At 36.4% G+C, this 14339-nt stretch overlaps 1 protein-coding gene across 16 annotated transcripts in view; it reads right to left on the bottom strand.

Annotated features, from left to right (window-relative positions):
* The window catches only part of PARD3 (par-3 family cell polarity regulator), a 465648-nt gene that overhangs the window by 204424 nt on the left and 246885 nt on the right, over positions 1 to 14339 (bottom strand). For all 16 annotated transcript variants that reach the window (XM_075492487.1, XM_075492496.1, XM_075492486.1 and 13 more), the window contains 2 exons: positions 7559 to 7684; positions 5811 to 6193 (listed from right to left, as the gene is read on the bottom strand). In XM_075492487.1, coding sequence (XP_075348602.1) covers positions 5811 to 6193; positions 7559 to 7684 — 509 coding nt within the window. The remainder of the gene's footprint in view (positions 1 to 5810; positions 6194 to 7558; positions 7685 to 14339) is intronic.

Raw genomic sequence — 14339 nt, 5'->3', positions numbered from 1 at the left:
ATCTCCCAGTGAAGAAGCGTTTAATTTCTCACTAATGCTAGGATTATCTTCTCGATTGTGGAAAGACTGTGGCTTGCATAACGTTTTTGTCTTTCTAAGGTTCTTCTGCATGAAATATTGTGCGCTCCTCATCCAGCATCAACTGCAGGCCTAAATTCTCAGCAGCAAAATGTGCTGCTGGGTACAAACACTGCCAGAATACGGGACAAAAAGCAAGCATCACCTCTGGACTGCTTCCAGTACTTTCATGTCACTCTCAAAAGGACATCAGTTCAGAGACCCAATGAGGAACATCTGAAGCACCTACACTGTCAACTTCCTACGATACTTCTCTTACAGTTATCTTCCCTTCCAGGACTGCAAGCAGAGCTAGAAGTAAATCATGCTCTTCTTTCTCCTCTAATTTAAGAAAATGCAGATGAGTGCTCAGGTACTTCAGTACAGATCTCCCTAAATTTTTTTTAAAAAACTCATTTCAAAAACAATGGAAAATATTTGATAACCAGAAAATTGGGCACCACATTTGTTAGTACGTATACACGAGAAGCAGAGAACATTTCAGAACAACCTAAATATGGAAAATCCATGTGGGTGAACAGTCCTCAGATGGAATAAAGGATTGTTAAGGAAAACTGCAGATTCTTCATGAAAGACAAAGAACACACTATCCCTTTCCTAAAACAATGAGGGGGTTTGGTTACCCATATAAACAGTTTGTGACACAAAGTCACAAAAATTACAAAATAAAGCATCCCCACTTAATGAAAGTATTAGATTATAAAACTATCCAGAACAAGGAGTGAGATAACATTACAAGAAAACTAAGCAGAGGGCCAGACACTCTCTGACAACAATCAGAGCAGACACTCTCCTTCCAAGCATTTCAAGTTCCTGCTTTTTCACAGTAGGCTCTTTCTTGAGATCCATGTACAGATGGATGATTGCTGAAATAATTATCCTGCTGGTTTATGCTAGAAAGCAATTTTTATTAAGGACTGGACCTCATGCAAGAGCTGAACAGCAAATATGCTGTCCTCATTGTCAGGGGCTTCCCTAAACTAACCAAGACCATTTTAGATACTTCCTGAAAAGTTATTTTACTGCTCCTAGTTTAAGTTCCATATTTTCAGAATTTGTGTATGTGTAGTGAGGGTAACTGTACGTGCAAATGACTGCTCAGAAGGCTGACTGCTCAGCTGTCTATAAAATTTCTGCAGCCACATGCACAATCTAGACAAATTAATTGCATGCCCATTTTTGTGTAGAGTGATTTGGAACAACTTTTTTTCTCCAGGCAAAGCTCAGACCTCTCAAGAAAATCTTTAATCAATCTAGCAGAAACATTCTTCCCTTTTTGCTACAGCCTACTAAAAAATAGTGATCAGAAGTGTTTTTAAAAAATGGAAAGATGAAACTTGATGCAGTTTATGTTTCTTCAATGGCTAATAATGCCCAAAATGATTTGCTTCACTTCTGAATCTCATTTCTCAAGGTCACTTAAGTAATTTAGGAATCTACATGCTTCATTTCAAAAGTGACAAACACTCATACTGCATCTGAACAAGAATTCTAAAATCAGTCTAAGAGAACATATCCCTTCAAAAGAAATTTTAAATAAAAATTTAAAATGTCAGTTCAAAGTCTGGCTCAAGAAACTGTGTGGGAAAACAGAAGAGTATGATGAAAAATGTATGTAAAGCTGTACACTTCAGATACATGATGCAGGATACCTTACAGACAAGTCCAGGGTCCTGTCTTGTACACTCTGCTCTATAAACCCAAGTAAAACAAGTAATCGTCCATATACATGCTTTACTCCATGGCAAACGTGATGCCATTTTAAATTAGCGTACTCCCAAACTATCCATGGCATCTTATTTGTGTCTCTAATGACTTCTTGCAGAAACGAACTTGGGTGTGGCAGGGCTGAGTGTCACTGCACTGTAACGCTGAGTGCCCAGTCACCTGGTGGGACTTGAAGTGTTTAAGCTCGGCTCTGTACGCAAGATGGAGCATTATTAACCACAGAAGGGCCAGCAAGCCAAACAGGAATCTAACGAGAAACTCTGACGGGCAAGGAGTCTCATAATCCTCCTCACATCTACGATTTAACCATTCTTCTCCGTTGCACCACACAAAGGTGCCTCCTCCCTCTCAGGACTCACCATCTCCTAGGACACAGCTGCTACCCCCTTTCTGTGATGGACTCGGTGATTCCTACAGCTTTCCCGCTGTAAGGTATCCTGCAGTTGTGTCACTCATTTCTTTCTCTTGAAGCTATACTATTTTGCAAGAGAGAAATATTCTTTGGGCCAAAAAGGAAGAGATGATCACAACTCCCATGGCTGGTAGTTAAGTTGCTCTCTGGAAGCAGGGAGATGTGGACTGAAGTCCTGATGCACTGAATACTTCAGACAAAAAATAGCAAAATATTTGGTGGAACTAGGACCAACTTAAAACACAAGAGCTCAGTTTTGACATTCTACCTCAAGAATTATATATTTAATTTAGCTAGACAAATAAGTAGTTATAGGTAGAAATGATCCGATGCAATGAGTATTACACTTAAGGGCAATCAAATAAAATGAAGCTAATTTAAAGATTGAGTACTTCAGGCTTGTCTTAGTACAGTGATGTCAAAACCAGTATGTATGAATATATAAATACAACGTCCAGTTGAAAAGCTGTCTTTTGAATGCTTTACTGAGTATCACGCTAAATGCTGCGAGTTACTCAGTGCTCAAAGACTAAGCCTTAGAATCATTTGTTGTATAATCGGTTATTTATTATTTATAAATGCTGGACTAAATTTCTCTCAATTGCATTGACTTGAACCCTTGCAGTCAAAGAAGAAACACTCTGGAATTGTCCTGGTGTATATGAGGTCAAAATTGGTCCTAACACTCTGGGTGTTATACCAGTGGTTTTATCTTCTCTATATATTAGCTGTAAAGAACTATTTTTATTTATTTATACTTACTGTGTATCAGCTTACAGCAAAATATATCTAAACACAGGCTCACTGTCATCTCTTGTACTATCTTAATTTGTGTGAGCTATTAAGCTACACTGTTATACAGCCTTAATGGCATTAGAATATCAGCAATAACCCCTACATCTATATGCTAAAAGTTCAGGCCCTGACCTTTAAGGAAAGATAAACAGATATCCATTTTCATTTAGAAAAGCCAACAAACATTCTGCATTGACTGAAACATATGACTGACCTTCTCTTCTGACTTTATTAAACAGCTAAATCCTATGAAAGTTCAGGTTATTTTAAAATGCCACAACAGCAATAAATATTAAGAAATCATAATTACAGAAGCACATACTGTAGGGCTACCTTACCATGTCATTTTATATAATAAAGCTCATGCAATATATAGAAACACAGCTGTAACACAGAAGGTCTGTCTGTATTGAAAAAGAGTCAATTCTCATATACTACATCATTAACCAGAATGCACAGGTTAAATCAAAAGTGAATTTCAAGATGAAGCCTTACATGCTTGTATGCCTTAATGCACCCCACAAGGAGTTTTTAAACTAATGATGGTAATTGGTGAAATAACTGCTGTCTGTTAGCTACAAAGAAAGTACATTTGTTAAATATCTATAAAGCCTGTATTATTACAACATCCTTCATTAGAAATAATCAAAGACAATCAACATCCCTATTGCACTTATATTTATAACAAACTACTTGGGGGCATCCTTAAGTGTTTTGCTTAATTTGTTGCTCCACATGTATGTTCTCAGAGGGATCAAATGAAAGCCAAAATGGAAGGACATGCCTTTTTCCACAGTGGATATTAACAAATGAAAGACAGCAATGACAAAAATGTATCCTTCCTTATGCCTTTTTTTTTTTTTTAATATCTTTATGCATAAAATACAGACAGAAACTATTTAGTGTATTGTCTGTCTATAATCTGAGCTAGATGCCATTTCTGCATAAGTAGTATTCTCACATTAGCAAACTGTTAGAAACAAATACCCCCTCTAAACTTCTGAAATATATTCTAGACACGGATTTCAAAGCTTATACTAGCGTAAGAGCCACCAAACTTCTCTGGTGTGAACTACATGTCAAAGTATCTCACAGATCACTTTCCATCAACAGGTAGCATGCATCTTCTTCCAAAACCATCTAATATATTGGTGCCAGCAAGGCTAAACTATATTATAGAAGTGGGGAGAGTATTTATGAAACAATAACCAGTGCAAGAGGACCAAAATGTAACCTCACATCACAGTCAAAGTATCCATAACATGTCAAAATTATATTCTCATTTCTTATGAGCAGCTATTACATCACATTTGTTTCATGCAAATATATTGTGTTATCATATTCTATATTCATTTGTTGGTGCTTTTAAATTATACGAAATGTATATTTCCACTCCTGGCCAAGAATTCTTTTATGTAATGTCTGAGCGATATTTCTGCAGGCTTCTGGAGACAAATAGGTAAAAATCACTGTAGTGACTGAGAGCATATTTGTAAGCACAGTTATTCCTTACTCAGCCAATAACAGTAAGTTTTTCCAAACAGACTGATCTGAGCTGATGGCCTAAAGAATTTATTGAAGGAGCATCAACAACAGAAGCAAACTGTCAACTCAACCTTATGTCATCCAAGTTTGTAGAGCTTAAAATTCAGCAAGCAGAAAGAAGCAATCTGGTGGTTCATGTGAAGTTCATAGAAAGGAAAGCATAATGATAATGTGACAAGTAGCCTGGTACCTGTGAAACTGTAAAATCTCTACCATTCAATGCATTGTCTTCAATACCTTTTGATAAAAAGATTAATTAATAAAAATTATTAACACTAAGCATATACGATATCCTAAGGGGAACGTACTTGGAGTTCACGGAGAATACTGTCACATGGGTAAACTTTTTGCTGTGTAATGTAAACCCTATTCTTGCTCCTAGAGATCAAATTATATCTAACCTTAAACATGCTCATTTTAATACCATAAAGTTTACAGCATGTATAATCCTTTACAAAAATCATTTCCCAAGAGCTAAGAAATACTTGCATCTAAACACCGTTTCATTATACTTCAAACTATCTTAAAAGCATCTAGATGGTAACTACAGAAACATACCAAATTTTCTCATTAAGGACATTTAATACATCATAAAAATTCCATGGATGTACCAGTGCATCTACATGTGCACATAACACAGATGTTGAGATAAGCATGCAACGCTTTCTCCTCTGCCTTTAAATAGTCTCTCACCCCCATTCAAACTACATTAGCATAAGGCCTAAGATAGGAAATATCACATTACATCTCAACCGTTTAAGCAAAGACTTTCACATCCCAGTGGAATAAAAAAAGCTTTAGCTGGAAATTAGAAAGTCCCATTTACCAACTGGATCCAACACACTCTTAAAATCTAACGGCAAAATCACAGTTATTCAATTTGAAAAGTCATGATACCTGTAATGTACAAAATATGGGCCATTTTCGCTTATTTACTTTTATTAGTTAAATAGTTCACCCCTCCCCGGGTCTTGGCCAAGAGAATTTGTAGCACTTACTGCACTGCTCTATTAGCTGAGAGACAGAAAACAATGTTAAAGCACTCTTCAAAATGGCCTTTTGCAAACACACTGCACAACACGAATGCATGGTTGGACTCCTGGGCATGCTGTCAGGGACAACCCAGCCACTTGGGCTTCAAGAATCAATCCATCACTTCCCCGGTGCTTCTGCAAGCTGTCCCGCCCAATACAATGGCACCGGACACACATACATGCACTCATGCCATATGAGGAGCGCACTACTGCCTTACCTTTTCTCAGCTGTATACTGAGCCTCTTCCCTATCTTTTTGGTGTTATACCCACTGTTTGCAGTGGAGGTGAGAACTTTCTGAGGTGATGGTACCAGGCCCGAGGGTGGTTTCCCTGATGAATTCACACTATGAGGTAGCTGTGAGTAGGAGTCTGTCTGATCGGACTGGTTACCCGCTCGAGACATTCTTTGTAACGTGTGAAGTCCAGAATTGTTAATACTTTTGCCGTCAGCATACTGGGAATCGGGGCTGAACCGGCTGGAGTAGTACGTGTTCTTCTCGCTTTGGGACAACTGTTCATACTGCTCTTTATTTGCCGCGGGGACCACGTGAAACCAAATGAACGGCGTACGCATGGCTTGGCGAAACATATGCTGTGCTCTAGGTTTCAAAATGAACAGAAAATTAGCAAATTAGGACTGGCAGACTGCAAGACATTATAAGCATAATTACTGATGTTAATTAAGCAACATGAGCTGACAGACACATTGCACTCAAGCATAAACCATACAACTTGAATCTGTTCGCTAGTCTACTTGGTCTGCTTCTTGCTAAGGTTTATTGCCTCAGGGTAACACAATGGTTAAATACGCTTAACAACTAATGTACCAAATACTGGACTTGGAAAAGCAAAAATCTTAACCACAGTCTTGAAATGCAGATAGTCCTATGGCAGGACTGCAGTGTCCTTTTGGTTTGAACCTTGATAATTACTTCTTCAGATACAGTAATCCCAGTGACAACAGAATTATTAGAATGAAAACTACACTTTATACAAAGACTATGTATTTCCATAATGTGCTGAGAGTGTATGCAGTCTTGCAAAAAGTCTGGTTTACACTTAACTTTTTGTAAGTTAGTAGTCTTTCAGAATACATTAAGAAATAGGAAAAAAATGCTTAATCGTGCACAGACAGACATCGGGCTCTAGGTCACGATCCAAAATGCACAAGTCAACAAGTCTCTTCACAGACTTAAGAAATGGTGATTCAGAACCACAGAACAAGCAGAGACAAGCTGCTTTCAACCATATGGTACAGGGTCGTGTTCCAATCCAGGTTAGAGTCAAAGAAATAAAAAACACATTTCAAATGTATATTAAGTATATCACAATAAACAATATTCCTTTGGCCCTCAACGTGTTAGGGTTTTCAGAACAATATTATCATCACTGAAAAAACTCATGTTCTGCATACCTCTTTTCTGCTTTCTCTTTCAATTATCTGCATGTGAACTACAACTTTTTTAAAAGTCTTTCTGATTCACCATTTCAGGATTCTACCAAGTCCAGGCTTCCACTGAGCAAATATTTATGATCTCTCAAACTTCTCTAGGAAGTTTCTGCATATAGGACCTTTAGTTTTCACACACACAAACACACAAATATTTTTAAAATGTTAAAGTCTCCATGCTGTCCACATTTATTGAACACGATGCATTGCATGTATAAGAGCAAAAACTCACATGGGAATTTCACAATAAACAGTTTACCAATGCAAGAAGAAAAAAATCCGTAATGTGTAAAAACAATCAAATGAGAAGTGCATATACTCTAATGACAATAATTATCCTGATTTTTTTTGTAGTTTGGCTAATTAAAAACCACTAACGTCCCTTAGCGTATCTGTTCTTTATTAGAAAGGCAAGCTTAACAATTTTACTTAAATACTTTATTTCCTCAAATTACTGCAAGATGCAGTGTTAAAGATTAAATAATGCAATGTAACATGAGGTAAGTATACTTACTGTTCAAATCTCCTATTCCGAAGGTCTCCATCATTAATCCTGACAATACAATCATTCTCACGAAAAAGGTTTTCTTGTTCAGCTTTTCCACCTTTCTCCAATCGCTTTACCAGCAGCCCCAGGGTTCTGGAACATTAAGATTACAAATGATTACTGTTCTAACAATTTGCAGCACAGAAATCCTACTGATTTAATATTTTATCATAATCACTATAGAAACTAAATTTTAAACCATCTTTACCTTGAAGTAGGATATCATCATTTCAAATAATTTATAAGCATTACCTGACTTATTACCCCTTATCCATGAAACAAAGACCCTAGGTGAATCAAGCACGTCATTTAAAAGGAAGAACGAACAGGTAGTGTGATGATGGCACGTCCATTCTTGCAAAAGGCCTAAATTTCTGAGCAGTAAAAGCTCCAAGAAGCACCACACATCTGACAGCGGGCATCTTTTGTGCTAGTTAACTGAAGTTGAAGAGGTTCAACTTAAAATTTGATTTTCTGAATTAGCAGAGAATACCACAGCCATCACTACTGCTTCTGTGCAAGTGAAACGTGGGGTCATCTCACGTAATAAGCAGCCTATGATGAAGGGATGGATAGAGGACTCATGAACTTCATGCAAACCAAATGATTTTATTTTTAAGCCTTAACTTTTTTTACTAACAGCAAAGAGGAAATTAAAAACTTAAATGGCATTTTTAATTCAGCATATTATCTTAAATTAATTGGTTCAGTAATGACTGAAGACAATTACCATTTGATAACCTCTGTGCAATGAGTTGGTCACCTGTCTAGTGCTTACCCACAGTGTCATCTTAAGGACATTCTTAGAGAGAAAACGTAAACAAATATTCAACCTGAAATTATGAAATGGATCCTGAAGAGTGGATTTCTGAGGTACTGGCAGGATAGTGTGAAAAGTCAATGATGTTTCTATACCTGAACTCTAGGTTTGAAGAAGGATTCAATCTTCAGGATTATTCTTGCATCGACACTGCATTTGATGTTTTTAAAGATCAGCTTTACTTTGAAATCCCACAGGACGTATCAGTGGGTCAAATTCACATCATCCAAGTCAACAGCATTACTTTTTCAGAAGTCCTTTCAAGGCATGGCATGGAAAATACTTGGTTGCGTGGCAGGAATTGCAAGACCACATATGTCTTTTAGCACAAAACTTTCAGTGATCGTAGCACTTCAGTTCACACATACCTCAAAGTAAATGAGCAGTCAATGATGCTTAAAAGGACTCCTCATGCGCTCAAAAGTTATATATGCGCTTGAGCACTTCATCAAATGGGTCAGAAAAACAAAATTAACTTTAATTTATTTCTTCCACTTTAAATCTTCATTTACCAATTTATCATAAACACATGCAAATAAGACATTTATTTTACAGAACAGTCATACGTTTTCTCCTACAAGGCAGATGAAGGAGTAAGAGAAACAATCCCAGTAGTATTTCCATTTTGGAACCACCGAGAGACATTAAGATATGATGTTGAAAGGATCTATACACGTAAACAGACTGTGAGGAGAAAAACAACATCAAGCATTTTGACAACACAAATCATCAAATGAAGTTTGAGTCAGACATTAACATTTAAGGGATACTACTCTGTTTCCAACTGATGCGGAGTATTTTGCAAACACCTAATGTACTGCACCTCTGACCTGTCCAGGGTTCCCATCAGAGGCAAACCTCCTCCACCCTCATTTGGAGCCCGATGGACAACTTGGGTGCAGTCACTGATGCTAACTGTGATTGGGCTTGACTTGAGCTCAGCTGCTGCAATTAGCAAACTGTCTCTTTGCCATAACACTGGTGAGCACAAGAACCAGAAAGATTCCATAAAGCTAAAGTATCATTTCTCTAGAATACACACATTTCAGGGGGAAAAAAAAAAAAAAATCTTGAAAACCACAACCAATACTAGTGTGTATCTAGTCCTACCCCTTCCCATCCCAAGTTGATATTCTTTGGGTTTGGAAAGTTCCGCCTTTTGTAGATTCCTTCCAGCAACCCAGCATCTCCCATTAAAAAGGAAAGTAAAAAAAGCAAAACCAATTTTCCTAAATTTCCCAAAGCAAAAACAATTATTCCATGAGGTTTTTTTCTGATCACCAAGGTAGTGCAACACTTTGTATTATCTAGATATTTTAGGTGGTTTTCTGTTTGTCTTTCCCACAATCCTCTAACAGTTTGCATGACAAAAAATTCTAAAAGTCCACAACAGTCACACACTAACTTAATGACCATGTTGCACTCCATTTATTGTACTAAAATTTGCTGAAAATTATGAAGGTATGTTGTCACAGGAAGTAAAACAAAACAAATTTTAAAGATATTGATTCCATCCCTTTTTCCTTCTGTTCACTAAAATAAGCTTTGAACACAGTCTCAGGTTTTTAAAATTGATAAATAATTATAAAAAATAAAATTTTCTAGATTGATTGTTAGTTGCAGAAAGCACTAAAATAACAGTTATGAATGTTGATAATAAAAAGGAAAAATACTTGTATGCCTTCACTACATTATTTTAATCAGAATTATAGTTTTCATACATATAAAACTGATGGTTAGAAAACAAGTTTGCGACTTTTTCACTTGTGAGTTGTTGAATTTCTCTGGGGAGACAATGTGTTTGAGCCCCACAGTGAAGGTCCTGAAGAGGACATCTCTAAATGCAGAAGAGATAAGCAAGCAAATACAAAATTGGGAACGCTACATTTAAGAGAAAACCACCACAATATTTGAGGGGGAGAGGAAAGAATTGTGTCTACTCTTCCTTTTCTTTCACTTCATGCCCAACAGCACTTCGATACAGGTGTGCTCCTCTGTAATGCCCAACGACAATTCAGAATTTGAATGTGCATGCAACGTTTGCATGAGAGCATACACAGCAACGGCAACAGGTGTTTCGTTTGTATGGTTAAATATAAAAATATCAAAATATCAATATGTTAAATACCAAAACACATTCTACAGAAAGTACAACACTCCAAGTTAATACTATAATACACTACACAAAATAATATGATTATTTCATCCCAGTGTCTCCATGTACTTATGATTACAAGGTAATTGGTCTATCAATGGTTTTTGCATAGCATTTTTCTTGAAATGTTGCTTTCTACTGTTTCACATTCTGAAGTTATAGTAAATTATTAATGCAAGATGCATCTTTATGCATGGTTTGTCGTATCTTAAATTTACTTCACCTAAACTCTCAAATCTAGTAAAAATATTACTAATCCCAGCCAACGGTAAAACAACGTAACACATAAATAAACTACCGGTCAAAATTGCAAATAATCTCATTAAACAAAGGCTACAAGTTCTACTAATGCAAGATTGCTCATCTCAGACGTAACATATGGTGCTCATGAGGATTTTGGTTTTTAACAAATGTTAGAGCTAGGTTAACCAAGGCATATAAAGTTAAAGTCACTGAGAACAGATTCAAGGCTGGATGAACAGCCTGAGTCAAATTTGAAACCAGGATCCTCACAGTGCCTTTTAATTTATTTAATTTTTTAATATAAACACATGGGGCAAAAGATCCCTTCAGACACAGTTCCAGAAACAATTCCCTGGACGCTGTTCTGCATAGCAGCGTAAACTCTCCTAGAACTTGCAGAAAATGTGTGTTCCTGAAAATTTTAGTAACAAAAGCCTATCAGTTTCCTACAGTATTTCTTCAGCATATTATGGTTAGATGTACGAATACGACTCTAAAGAAAGGCATTATGGGAATTCTTGTTTGTTGTTGCAGTAACTGGAGATAAACAGAGTAGACCTGATATTGCAAATATGCAATAACCTAAAAACTAATTGGATTTTTTTTTCCCTGCTGTATGCCACCACCATTAATCCTGATAAGTGGAGATGTAGCTCTACTACGGTTTCAATATTACGTTTCCTACATTAGGAAAACATAAATTTTGAAAGCCTGTAAACTAATCTAGTATAAAATACAAAAGTCAGTATATATATTTGTTTAAACACAACCATGTAGCATACAAATACATGGCTGCATTTGAATTTGCTCAATCTTGTCCAGTTAAAGTAAGTCAACATGTTTTCTAACATAAATTCTTCCATTATAAATGTTTTAAACTATAACTTCTTTGAGACTGAGATTAAATATTGTGTGAACCTCTGCAAAAACACTCTGCAAGTCTAGAACCCTGTCGAAAGAATAATTATAAATGGAAATTGGGTACCTGCACTGTTTTAGACTAATGTTAGCTGACATGGGGACAGAAGGGAAACGGTATCAAAGCACAGAGCTCCATCTTTGTATTTGTTTTAAATACCTAATTGGGAATGTAAACAGCTTAGATTATATTAGCATTTGCACCACTGTATTTCCGTAAGGTTCATTACTCCAATTATACAATTAAAATAAACTCAGCTACATGTGTTAACATTTCAGTTCTCAGTATAAATTATAACCAATGATAAAACTAGAAACAAGCAGCGAGTGTTTTATTGACATCTAAATTGCCTGAGTTAGTCTGGGTAGTTCTTTGAAATTGTGAACTCCCCACATGCCATCCAGCTGTATGGAAATAATGATAATTTGTCTTAATAAAAACTGACAGTGTAAATACTACGAGAGTAATAGAAATATTACATTGAGCATCTAGAATATGATTCGGCCATCACCACCCATTGTACATACACACTGAAGTTATTTACCTATTACCTGCAAGCTAACTGTAATATAATCAAATCAGACAGAACAGAAAATAACCAATTTAGATGTTTATGTAAAATCACTAACATGAAAAGGCAAAAACTAGATTAAGGGGCAAAAATAAGCATTGATTGAAAAGCCGATGTGTGGTGGTTTCACGCAATGAAAGATCTCCGAGTTCTACAGGAACATAAACACGGTACAAATTTCCTGAGATTCGGAGGTCAGAGTAGGCAAATCAGCTTGTTTGTTCAAGTTAAATTATTGTGGCTGATCAATGCTAAATTGGACATAAACTCCTTTGCACAACATTGACGTCACGGCGCTACTGCAGAGGCATTCAAATAACTTTATCAGCTTTCACGCCTGAAGTCCGGAACCAGTTTCCAATCTTTGGTAACTACCTCTCAGCTTTTTAGCTTGAATAATACTTCAAATTAAGTTTATGTAACTTTTTAAAAGCTGAGATCAGACAAAGAAAGCATTGAATTCAGCTAAAAGACTGAGAGAATGGTACATTCACACCACAGGGAACCTTTTCCCAATGCTTATGTTTTTGAAAACCATGGCTACCTTTGAGACTTAAAAGGTTGGAAATGCAGGAGAGGAATAAATGGAGATGCAGATAACACATACCTCCTACGTGATCAAACAGAATACGATCATTAGAGAGGCACCTTGAAGGTGGTATTAAGGACTCTCAATATAGACAATGGCCATTACATATTACTTTAGTTTTCTTTGTATCTTGAGTAAAAGACTAAAACTTTTACAGTGAAATATGAAGTGAGTTATAAACTCTAGAAAATGAAGGGCACTTCCACTAAAAGAAAAAAAAAAAATAAAAGAACTACAGAACAGAAAAATGTACAAACAATTTTCTCGTACGGGGATTGCGTATACATCAATGCCTACCTTCATTTGAGGTTTTTCATTTTTTTTTAATAAAATCTGTTAAATTGTCATTTAAACTGACAAAAAGCAATAAAATTCAGTCTCTTATTTTTCCCATTCTTGTGAGACTTCCTTAATATTTTTAAGACATTTAGGATATATAACATAAAACCAAAGATTAAGTATTTTTAGCTGCCAGGTTTTAGCTGTACGGTTTATCATGGATTTTGTGGCATCTTCCTTCAATAGGAAGAACAGCTGGCAGAGCCCTACATACTGCTCTGCATCAAAGTAACGTGTCTGATACTCATTAATGGATGTTCTTTATGGGGTTTTCAGATGAATATCCAAATCCTTTTCTGTTCTGTTTTACTAAGTAGACTTCACAGTAGTCCTGGGACTATGGGACTATAACTTCCATATCATTATTCACAGAGATTTCTGATGTTATCTCATATATTCCTTGTGTCAGTTGAATCTCTTTCCAAAGACAGATACGGCAGGATTTCCAAAGAGCAGCTAGGGTATAGAGCTTGAGAAGATTTCAAAGACTCTTAAAAGTAGAAGAGGCCATATAACGGTAAATTATGCTATAATTACTATTAAGCTTGCAGAGGAGATGTAACCCCATTTATGCATCAACATAATATCCCCCATCAGCCAGGATTGCTCAAATGCTATTAAGGGACTGAGTGCTTGCTCTCCGCTCTGAGTACCTAATAAGAAGGAAGGATTGGTGCGAAAGGCAATTTTGCCCAGATTTAGAATTTTCTTTCCTTTTATGCTTTCCTCTCATTCATTTCCTCTTTGCTCTACTCTTATCTAAACACTTTCCTGTTCACTTTCTATTCTGTCCTTCTTTCTGCTTTCATTTTCATGCCTCCTGTTCCGCTTAGCACTGCATCTATGCCATTGCAAAAATGCGCAAGCAGGTTTTGCAAACAAAACTTATCTTGAAAAACTTCACAAGCATGTGAATGAATATGTATACCCCTCCTCCCTTTTGATAAGGTGAACAAACTCTGTTATCCAAAGCATATGATCAAAAAGGCCAATAAAGGACTGATAAACTTCTAGAGGCAAAAACAGAAGGATAATAAGGAAACATATCCATAGAAGAGAGTTCGTCCATGTCTGTACAAATCAATAGTACTTTTTCCAGAGAATTACGGAGA

Source organism: Mycteria americana, chromosome 2, assembly GCF_035582795.1.
Source record: "Mycteria americana isolate JAX WOST 10 ecotype Jacksonville Zoo and Gardens chromosome 2, USCA_MyAme_1.0, whole genome shotgun sequence".
NCBI lineage: Eukaryota > Metazoa > Chordata > Aves > Ciconiiformes > Ciconiidae > Mycteria > Mycteria americana.
The sequence above is the reverse complement of the archived record's forward strand: the minus strand, read 5'-3'. Positions and strand labels throughout refer to the sequence as shown.